The sequence below is a fragment of the Takifugu rubripes genome, chromosome 18 (assembly GCF_901000725.2).
Source record: "Takifugu rubripes chromosome 18, fTakRub1.2, whole genome shotgun sequence".
NCBI classification, from domain to species: domain Eukaryota; kingdom Metazoa; phylum Chordata; class Actinopteri; order Tetraodontiformes; family Tetraodontidae; genus Takifugu; species Takifugu rubripes.
In genome coordinates, this window is record NC_042302.1 from 4,867,528 (window position 1) to 4,878,358 (window position 10,831).

At 49.7% G+C, this 10,831-nt stretch overlaps 2 protein-coding genes across 2 annotated transcripts; both read right to left on the bottom strand.

The window, feature by feature from the left end:
• Positions 1–255: 255 nt before the first annotated feature.
• On the bottom strand, positions 256–2,520 carry fam3c (FAM3 metabolism regulating signaling molecule C). Its single transcript, XM_011613440.2, has 7 exons — positions 2,505–2,520; positions 2,319–2,417; positions 1,915–2,038; positions 1,633–1,691; positions 1,273–1,357; positions 1,057–1,183; positions 256–345 (listed from the first exon to the last, which is right to left on the bottom strand). Exons 1-7 carry the CDS (start codon positions 2,518–2,520, stop codon positions 256–258), a joined length of 600 nt encoding a protein of 199 aa, XP_011611742.1.
• A 75-nt stretch (positions 2,521–2,595) lies between these two features.
• On the bottom strand, positions 2,596–9,125 carry LOC101077962 (sortilin; the record flags this gene model as incomplete). Its single annotated transcript, XM_011613339.2, has 22 exons — positions 2,596–2,941; positions 3,036–3,722; positions 3,796–3,913; positions 3,988–4,094; positions 4,174–4,300; positions 4,371–4,487; positions 4,557–4,752; positions 4,972–5,165; positions 5,255–5,429; positions 5,545–5,644; positions 5,710–5,807; positions 5,907–6,059; positions 6,849–6,909; positions 7,366–7,449; positions 7,537–7,673; positions 7,830–7,876; positions 8,073–8,146; positions 8,269–8,436; positions 8,511–8,607; positions 8,683–8,759; positions 8,826–8,888; positions 8,967–9,125. Coding segments are annotated over 21 exons (2,367 nt in total), but the record flags the coding sequence as incomplete, so codon positions are not given.
• Between the last annotated feature and the right edge of the window lie 1,706 nt (positions 9,126–10,831).

Below are 10,831 nucleotides of genomic sequence, written 5' to 3' on the forward strand. Positions count from 1 at the left end.
GTGCGAGTGCATGGTACGACCCCAGCATGTGTGAACACACACTCTCCCGTGGCGCATGTGCGAAAGGGGCTGAATCTAAACGGAAGGAGCCCAGAACAGTGAGCGCTTCTCTTTCCAGGGGGGTTCCACACAGACGGGTCAAACTGTTAAGACCTGAAAAAAAAAGATCTTCACCACCAAGAAAATGTCTGTGGGGACAGCAGGACGGGGCTGCAGGCAGGAAGGGGGGAGGGGGGAGGGGGGAGGGCCTTCGGATCAGTCCGCCCTCTGAGGAACGCAGCCCTCCATCTCCAGCACTTCGGGCCAGCCGTCGTACTTGTTGGTCTCCTTGTTGTTCTTTATGTGCTGGAGGAACGGGACACAGGGGGGTCAATGTTAAACCAAACATGCCGAGCAAAGGTGAAGGCGTGGCGAGTGCGGATGCAACCCCCCCCCCCCCCCCCCCCCCTTCCTCCAGCATCGACGCTCCGCTGAGCAAGTGCTGCATCGTTAATGTGACGTTATCGGCGGGATGTGCCGGGTAGTCAAAGGCTTGCAATTAGAGGAAGAGTCGGGATGTGAGCTGGAAATGGAGACCGCCGCCCCGATGACCTCATCATCAGATTAGGTTGCGGCGGCCATATTGCGGCCTCCCGGCCCATCTGCGTCTGTCTGCTCCAGTGTGCAGCTGCGATCAGGTCACATGATCCAGGCCAGTACTGGGAAAAGCCTTTTCTTTTAGAATCCGGACTGATTTCTGAGCCGACATTGCAAATATTGTGCATAGTATCTCCATAGCAACCTTGACAAGAACTACATCTCTTAAAGAGACATTTAAGGAGCGGAACGTGATCCTGTAACCACAGCTTATACACCTGCACACTGCTCAGGAGGGCTTTTCTTATTGTTTAAACTTGCCAAACTGGTGTGACTCCAACAAAGACGGTTAAACTCTTTGACTAATATGCAGGACATTTCCTGACACGCTAAGCTTTCCTTAAAGACGAGCCCCACAGCTCTTAGCCTGTGTTGCATTAGTGGAATAAATGTAAACATGGGCTCCGCTGATCGTATTACCTGCTCGAAAGGACTCTTTGTCCGGATGCCCTTCCCTCCTACAAAGATCCAGCTATCCCTGAAGCCCAGAGTGTTGATAACCGAGCTGCCCAGATCAGAAATGAGATGCTTGGCCTCATCGTTGAGCCTGCAGTAACAAAAACATAGGAAGGCAGATATTATCTCCGGGCTACACGCGGAGCGACACACGTTGCCGTCCTCTCCTCTCGGTCTCACTTTGTGTACACGTCATCAAAGGAGGCCATCATCACAATCGTCCCGTCCTGGATTTCCTTCAAAAACGTGATCAGGGGAGCCACCTCTGCACCAAAAAGACAGTGATTGCCACTTATGTGCCTAATTACCCCAACTAGAAGAGCACAAATCAAGCGCACCTCCTGCCCACATGTCGAAAACCTCTGTCTTAATGAGTTCTCCTGTTCTACCTGTAGGAAGGACAAAGCAGCCAGTTAATCTGACTGATGTGTGTGTTTCCAACAGCAGGTGGTTCCTACGAGTGCTTCAAAGCTGCAAATGTAGCGAAACACTCCCAGTTGCACCCGACAGCGAGGTGTTTAGGGCGGCTGGTAACGTTACCGTTCACCAGGGCGATATTTATTCCTCTCCCCACGTTGTTCCTCACGCTGCTCATCAGTCTAAAAGAAGCAAGAGAAGACGGTCAGGGTACGGCCGTTTCTGACGGGTGATGTGGCAACACGGTACATTTACAGTGGGTTTGGCGTGAAAGCAGTTCCTGGAAAATGTTGACAAATGGTTCTAGTTTTGCCACCTTTATCAAATACTTTGGAATTTAGAGCTGGACGGAAGGTGTGCCCGTGAATAAACAAAATATGAAGTTAGGTGGTGTTATTGGCTTACAGTTTGTCCTCGAGGCACATCCTGGGTCCCACCACGGTGGCGGCTCCACTGGCCAGCTTGAAGCTGAAGTGTCCATTGGGACAAGTTTTGGACAGTCCACACTTATATCTGACATGCTTTGTTGCTTCATAGAAAGAAGACAGAGTAAAATTCAGTGAGTCGGTGTAGAGAGGAGAAAAGAGGGGACATGGACCAGACCTTTGCAAAAAGAGGGAATAATAGAGAGGACATTTAAAATTACACTTACGTTCTTCGTTTTGTGGCAGGGATCTGGCTGAAAGACCCAAAGATATGCAGATTTTAAAGGAGGGAGAGAAAAAAGTCAAGATAAACTAGGCAGCATCTATTTTCTAAGTCAATAAAGCAGTAGATAAGAGTTCCTTTGTAACAGAGGTTATACTCACACGTCAAAGCTCCAAAGTCCATGTTAATTTCCAGCAGCTGGAAAGCCACAAAGACAGCAAGGAGGAAAGCAAGAACGAGCACTGCCAATTTTATGATGCCTGAAAACATACAGCAATAAATTTTACCGACAGTTACCCCATAATTCACAATATCAATGCTTCATAATGGAAATATCGAAAACTTACCACTAGCCCGGACCATCTTTGCAATCCTGCAGCGACGTTTGCAAGCGGTGATGGAAAAATGTGTTTTTGTTCTATATGAATGTCGTTTTAGGCTAAAATCGCAACGGAATTGAACAGCTAGGTTGATTTCTCAGAAATCGAAAGAGGAATACTGATGTTAGACATGTCAGAAACATAAATTTGGACAAGCTAGGGGGAACATGCGTCAACTTTAGCGTATAACTGGCGCGTAACCTTTTGTGGTGATCTCTGTCTTGGTCCAGCAATTGTAATTAAATAATTAAATGAGAATGAATGTAAGTATGTTAATACATACCTGTTAAATTACAAAGGAAAGGAGTGTTTTCTGTGGAGCGCAATTCTCGTCTCTAACACAACTTAGCGACACTACAACATGAAGCGCAACAGGAGGTACAGTAGAAGGAAGAGGTTCCACTCTGTCAAAACAAGTGTGAACATTTAATCTCGCTTTGAAATCAGTTTAATTTTCTATATTTGTAATCATCATATGTACAAATTATTCACTATTACCGTGTTTCTTCATTTATTTTTCATAGACGACATCAATGAATGTGTTAGAAGAGACAGGTTGAGTGTTATATCTGTTTTATTAACGATCTTCCCTTCGCCGTCAGTGCCCCTTTCTTCTTCGCTGCCTGCTTTTAATGCGATGGGGTGTTATAGCGCCACCTGTGTCCAAAGAAGGGCAACTACTTCTGAGCGGAAATAGAAAAGGGAAGCGCGGAGGAAGCAGAAGAGTGAAGAGATAGTGAACAAAAAGAGGTTGTATAAAGAAGACGAGGAGTTCAAGAGAAAGCAACCAAAACAAAAGGCCAAAGAAAAACGCAACGACACAAATGAGCAGGGAACAAAGCCATAGAAATTAAATGAATGAATACAGCATTAAAACACACAAAAGGCCTATTTGTTTGTTTTTAATGGACATTTCCTGGCTTCTCCACATGTGGTGACATCCAGAGACAAAGTGTGTAACACACAGTAAAAGTGAAATAAAAAATACTGTACAAATCAGACTGTTAGCGCAGCAAAAACAACAGGGTGATTTCAATAAATTAAAACTATCATGCTTCTCATATAGGCCCTCGAAACATCCCATAAGCACTGCTGCCGTCATCTGGAAAAGGTCTGATGACTTGTCGTGGCTCGACTTCTTGGGCGTGAGCGTGTCTTTTATTTCATTTGTCATGCAATAAGATCCTGTAGAGAGAGAAAGGTAGAGAATGGATTGTGATTGACAGAAGAAGCTTAAATGCTACTAAACAGCTCTTACGTCATCCGAGTCTGGCTGGCCGGCCGTGCCATTGCTGCTAGCGGCGCTAGTGAGATCGGCTGTGACGCCGTTTTCCTCCTCCTGAATCCGGAGGTTTGAGAAGCGATACAGCACTGTCCTATAGGGGGCGGGATTAAACCAGATCGGTCAGCGTGGAAACCAAAGGCCGAGCAGGGGTGCGCAGGTGCTCACCTGTGTCTGTAAACCGCCCTCCTTGTAGCAATGACTGCAGAGACGACGGCCAGCAGCACGATGACCCCTGCCCCGGCACACACCAGGATCAACACCAGCTTCTCGTGCTAAAAAACAAACATCCCACACCCTCATTAAGAACACGGGATCATGTCGGAGGCAGAACGGTCGGTGCGGCGCACTGACCGGGGTGTCAAAGTGCCTGTTGGGTGGACCTGGGCTGGGTTTAACGCCACAGGGTCTGATGAGGGTCTGCATCGCGAGGTGAGGTGAGAATCCCCCCTCGCACCGATCGCTGGGAACCTTGCGGTACCTGCGCAGGTGGCGGCATGTGTGAATACACTCGTGAGGCATGTTGCTGCCAGTGACATCATCGATATTACCCCGCTGTGAAAAGCTCATCCTCCTCCCCATTCAGACACAGCTCCAAGGTTTTGTTCGCACCGCCGGCCTGCCTGACACACTCTGAGGTGTTCTTGTGGCGATAGTAGCCGTAGTCACTGGGAAAAGTCGAACATTTTCACAAAGGAGCCAAACACTGCTGCTCTATAGCAAATACACAAGTGTACCATAAGAAATCCTCCCTGGTGCACAGGCAGGAGCGTTGCTTCTTGATCACAGCAAACCCTCTGCCATTCCTGCACACGGACTGCTTCTTGCGCCTCCTGTAGACCTCCTTGGCGCCCAGAACGCAGCCATTCCTCTCCACGTCTCCTCCGGAGGGGTCAGAATGTGCCAACCAGTCTTGGTAATCCCTGTCGGTACCTGAGGAAATTGTAGAGAAGGGAACAGCGCGCAGCTTCAACCTCCTCCAAGTGAATCCATCCCTGTTTCATGTCACTCCTAGAACCTGCTGGAGCGTCTACCGCCCTCTGGTGGCGCACAATTATAAACGCAGCCTCTCTCTACTGTTTTAGATGGCACTCGAGCCCAATTAAAAACTGAAATAATAGTGAATATTCAATGCTTGGCATTAATACTCACACTCTCTTGTAATAAGACTCTGGAAGTCAATGGTGACCGCCACCCACATGGGCTGGCCGTCATCCTCGGGCCTGAAGCCCCACACGCTGACGCTCATGGCCTTGGTGCCAGGCTCAGACGCCAGGCCTGCAAAGAAGAACGGCTGTTCAGTGAAGTTGTAGGATTTCCAACACTGGCCTTCATCTGTGGAAAACCTGGCAAAGGAGACATTAGCCACAAAATTACTACGGGATCTCCAAGGATTAGTTGCGAGATGATACCAGCGAACATATCAGTGCAGTACTTGATGGTCTTGACTTGTCCTTCGTGGTGAGCCTCCACAGCCACAACCAGTCCGCCAGAGTCCAAGATGCTGTAGTGGTGAGGGCCCCTCAGCGTGCCCCTCCAGTTGTAACCCCCGTCTGTAGAGACGAAGACATCGGGGTGCTGTGAGGAGGACAGAGAGTCGCCCACGGTCCCTGCAGAGGACAGGAAACACACCTCAGTGTCTCAGATCCAACACAAATCCAGGCGATTCCCATCAGATCTGCTGAACATCTACTGGTACAGACTGATGGAAAACTTAGCCGTTACCGTGAGCGATAACCAGGCCAATGGCGGTGGAGTCGGACAGTGTCACCATGGGAACCATGCGGTTGTTGCGGCTGTGCTCTCCGTGAATATGGAGGTTACACTGGTGGAGGACGCGCGTCATTCTTACGGCTCAAAATGCATCAGGTTAACGGCTCTGGTACGTACCTTCTGGACCTGCGCGTCGCAGTCCACGTTGTCGGGCTTGTTGAGCTGCCTCCACGTTCCTCCTCTGTTAAAAGAAATGACGGATCTTATACGGTTGTCTGCAACAGAAACCGTCAGCGATGCGTCAGCGACAAGGAGGATCTCTCCACCGATCAGGCTAAAGGTTTTGTCCTTGAGGCGGCGTCACCGGCACTGACCCTGGTCCAGTTTGTTCGTGAGGTAGACGCCTCTCAGCGAGGTTATGTTGGTGAAGTCGCTCTTCCTCAGCCCGTCGAAGAGGTGTCGCTCCAGCGATTTGGAGAACAAGATACCGCGGTCGTCTGAGGTGTACATGGTCCCGAAGAAGGTGTCTGCAGCGAAGGGCAAAGCCTCTTTACCTTCACTGGCACATTTTAACAAAGCACACACACATGCGCAAGCACGCACACGCACACAAGTAAGGACTTTCCTAGGCACAATACATCCCCGAGACTCTAACCGAAACTCAATTCTAACCTCAAACCTTAAACCCAAGTTATAAGAACCAGCCAAAATGTCCCACAAATGTCCTAATTTTGCTAGTAGACGGAATATTTTGTTACTCGATAAGAAGAAGAACACACACACACACCAGAAAAACCCATGAAGGACGAGCTAAGCTGAGGGAAGTGATGGTTGTCAGTGTTTGTGTGCGTCTTACAGCCAGTTTGTCACGTTTTTGCAGCGTAAACTAAATCCATTCTCCTCCGGCCTACCAGAGATAAAGCACCCCCCCGCATTGCCTCTATTTATCACCTCTGCATGATAAAGTCCCACCAGTTGAGCCACTTTGTGCTGGAGCACTTGCTGGGGACGAGCAATAATAATAATAATAATATTGCAGGGTAGAGATAAACATGAATGAAAGCATGAAGTGTGTGTGTGGGTGGGTGGGTGGGGTGGGGGGGGGGGCCTTTGTGAGAACGAACAAAAAGGAGAAAAATTGGGTGCAGCTGTATTTGAGTGCACACTCTCAGAGAAAGTGATTTGTCAGCAATGCCAGGAACCTGTGGAACCAGTCCAGCTTTTACCGTTAAGCGTTTCCATTACAGCAACCGGGGCCAAGAGGGCCGCAAATGTCCTCACAACAGGGGCATTTTCACTGTGTGTGTGACTGTTACCTCCTGGGTTGTCCACATGCATGAAGAGCATATCTTCATCACCATCCAGGATGGAATAAAACTGCAAGCAAACACACGTGAACTTAGAACTCAGCTGTGTGAGGAACCTTTCAGACAGAACGGCGTGTGAAAAGGTTACACCAGGGCATGGTTGAGAGAGGAAATGTAACCACGGATACCAATTGACTTCCAACAAGTACAACGGACGAAACTACAGTATCAAGAGTTCGCATGTGACCCAGAAGCTGCGATGGAGCAATAACTTCTGCAAAGTGGGAGATTAGCATGTGCTAGCGGTGCTAAACGTTATTATAAACCCATAATCCCTTGGAATCACACAGCAAGGATTTAGAATTGTGTCAAATTATGCCTTAGTTACCAAAAACAGGATCTCCTCATTACTGGCATGCCGGCTTTTGTGCCATTTTGTGGGAATAATGACGTATTTACTGTGTTGTCAGTAGGTTTTGACAGAGAAAAATGGGAAACTCTTTTTCTGTGCTTCAGCACTTCTCACCTGCTCGGTGGAAGCAGACGGCAGCAGCGCCCGGCTGAAGCTCTCTCCCTGGTCGGATGAGAAGTACATGACCCGAGGAGATCTCTGGGGAGGGGGGAGAGGGACACACTTCTGTTGATGCTCTGTGCACAATAAAATCGAGGCCCCACAGCAAATCTTCCGCCATCTTACCGAATCTTCCATGACAGAAAAGAAGAGAAACGCTCCAATGTAGCCAAAGCTGTAGATGTCCTCGTGGATGGTGGTGAAGGTCTTCCCCAGATCAGTAGTCCTCTTCAGGACCAGATCCCCCCTCTCATCTGCCTCAACTGTCAAAAAACCCCACAGGATTTGACTTGAGGCTCGCCCTGTCTTCGTCCTATTCCCATAAATTGATTCCCCATCAAGAAACTCTGACTGAATTTCCACTTCACTCCTCACAGTTTGCGACATAAACGGCCATCTAGTCTCATTCGGCATCTCACCTGTGTCCACTAGACTGTAGCTGAGGAATAAATTGATCCCAGCCCCCCTGCAGGAAACAGGAAGTAGACCGCTTTACAAAACGTGCCACGAGACAACGCCCTGCTGAAGATTTCAGATATGTATTGCAAGGAGACGCGTTCCGAGCGCTTCCTCTACAGCGGCGGCGTTGGCGGGGCTTCAGTCCAACGCAGACATCTAAAGTTTGAGTGTTTGGATGCTTTTTGTTTCCTGTGCTCCCTCACCAGGAGAAAGAATGCACTCCTTCATGGACTTTTGTCCACTTGGCACCAAAGTCCAGGGAGAGCCACAGCCCGCCCTGCGAGTGGAAGGAACAGAAGTGTTTACCTTTACTTTAAGGCGTGTGTGTGTGTGTGTGTGTGTGTGTGTGTGTGTGTGTGTGCGTGTGTGTGTGTTTTAGCTCAGGACTCAGCGACTCACGTCGATGCTGAGGGCGACGAGGTAGTCGGGGTTCTGGAAGTGGTAGGTGATGGGCTGCGCCAGGTGGAATGGCAGCTGGATGAACTTGAAGGTGGCGCCGGCGTCCGTGGAGGTGAAGATGGTCCCACCTCGGTTGTCCAACACCGGGATGTCTGCCGTCAGAATCACCTGGGAAATCCAAAGCAGCGTCTTAGCGTCGGCGCCGCCGCAAATTCCCAACAGCTCCCAAAATTCCCCCTCACGGAGCTGCCGGGTCCAACGCTGACTCCGAACTCCTCCCGTATGAACGTGTTGTTGATCCTCTGAGAAATATCCTGGAAGGATTTCCCAGAATCCGTGCTGACGAGACAGACAGAAAAACGCCAGTTTGAGCCCAATTTCCCCCCAAAGTTGAATTCCCTTCTCTCCTCTCACCTTCGATAGAGGCGCGACGACCCCCCTTCCAGGAAAGTATTGATCGGCGCGCTAAATGTTGACAGCACCAGGATAACCTGGGAAAATACCAGTAATTTCACATGCAAATGTCCAGAACTTGAGAGCCGCTCTTAAATACTCACTCCGGTACCGTCTCCCACCCACGTGAGAATCACATAGGAGCCATCGTCACCGTTAAACCCTGTCTAGATGAAAGAAGAACTACTCACGCAGCAGGAAACGATCCGTTTTTCACCATCAACCATCGTCACCGAGCATCTCACCTCGTGCGTGTTGTCATCCAGAACCCTGTGCTCGGTGGGAGTCAGGGGGGTCCGGCAGGAGGTGAAGGGGGGGGCCACGGGGAGGCTTGTGGTCCCCGACGTCCCTGCTCGGCCTTGCGCGCACCTGGCCCCGCTCCTCCCCAGGTGGAGTCCGGCGGAAAGTTACCGTCCTCCCGCCTTCGGCCCTCAGGAGGAGGACGCAGACCCCGCATAGGACCGCGAGTTTCCTTAACATATCCAGGCCCAGAAATATTAAAACGGTGTTCACGCCGTCGCTAACCTCCGAGCACTGACCCTTCTGCTCCGCTGAGACGGAAAGAGTGGGTGGGACGGAGCAGGTCGGGTCATTAACATAAAAAAGTGCCCTGCGAAGTTGCGCGTCCGCGGTCGTCAGGCGTTTCTGCCCGCATCGCGGTTATCTGAGGCGATCGGAGAGTTCTCCGCATGATGGAAACGCACCTGCAAGCTGCTGCAAGTGCACGTTTGGGCGAAACTGATGAAGTCGTGAAGGGTTGGGGGCCGACAAAAGTGCCCTGGTGCTTGACCAAAAGTTTCCTTTGCTTTGAGCGCGGTTTGCAGGAGCGATTCTAGCGGAGCAACGCTGGCGCAGCGCGCTCTCTAGGGAGATGGATGCTGGGTAAAAACACCACATTATGACAAGTAAACACGTGTGCTGCAGATGGGAACAGGCACACAGAAAAAGTCCTCGCGGGAGAAAGGAAATGCTAGAATCAGTTAATTAGTAAATGATCTGTGTGGGTTTGCTTGCGTGCCTCTCTTAAAGCACTGGAGCGTCAAAGGAAGCTAGAGTGCCGCAGCCGTGACCCCAGGAGGCTACGGCGCGCACCCGGTGGTCCAATAAGCACCACCAGGGGGCGCTGACCCAGACCAGTGTTTTGACTGGTCAAATCGCTGCCTGTGTTTTAAAGACAACCAGAGTTGCGCCAGATTGACAGCGGCGTCTTGCGTAATTTTCGAAACTCTTCCATTAAGCAGCTTTGTTGGGTCACAAGAGCTTAATTTGTTGATTTCAAACCCTGAAGCATCCAGAATGCCCTCGTCCTGGATCTGGTCAAAGACTGGACCCCTCAAACCCCAATAAACACACATTTTACGTGTTGAAACGTGCAGAAGTTTGTACTCTTTCACATTTATTTAGAAGTAAAAACAATAATAAAAAAAATACGTTCAGGGAACTTCCTAATCTTTTAGTGCAAAATCCTTGGTCAGTAATCCAGATTATCACCCGTTTTGGATCAGATATGTCATAACAGTGTAAACAGCATAACAGCAGGCAGCAAACACGCAGCACAAAAGTGCAAGTAATGTTCAGTAAAGCTGCCAGTGAGTAGAGTTATCAGCACATTTCCCATCAGGAGTCCACGTGTTTGGCCACAGAGCGTCCCCCGGGTCGGGAGCCGGAGGGAGTCTTCTTCCCTGCCTTCATCTCTTCCAGCTCCCACATGGAGGAATGGTCCTGGTGGTGAGCCAGAGCACCGATGGAGTCCACCATCGAGTAGAAAACAGCGAGAACGGTCACAAACGTCCCAATAAAATACAGCTTGAGGATTGGTATCATCGTGTCCAAGGTCAAGAACATCTGGCAGAGAGGGGGAGACATTTTATCATGAAACAAGCCTTTAAACTGAAACAAACAAACGGGCGGTTTATAAAGGAAACCTCACGCCAAAGACCACAACAGAACCGCGTTTACACGCGTTTCCGGGACGCAGAAAACGTCCAGCATCGGTGCGTAAAAGCCGCATGTTTCTCGTCTCTATTCTCCCTTGTATTCGGCACAAACACACGCGCGCACAGACACATCTCCCATTGTTCTCCCCCTAACAGAGAAACCAATGGCAGAA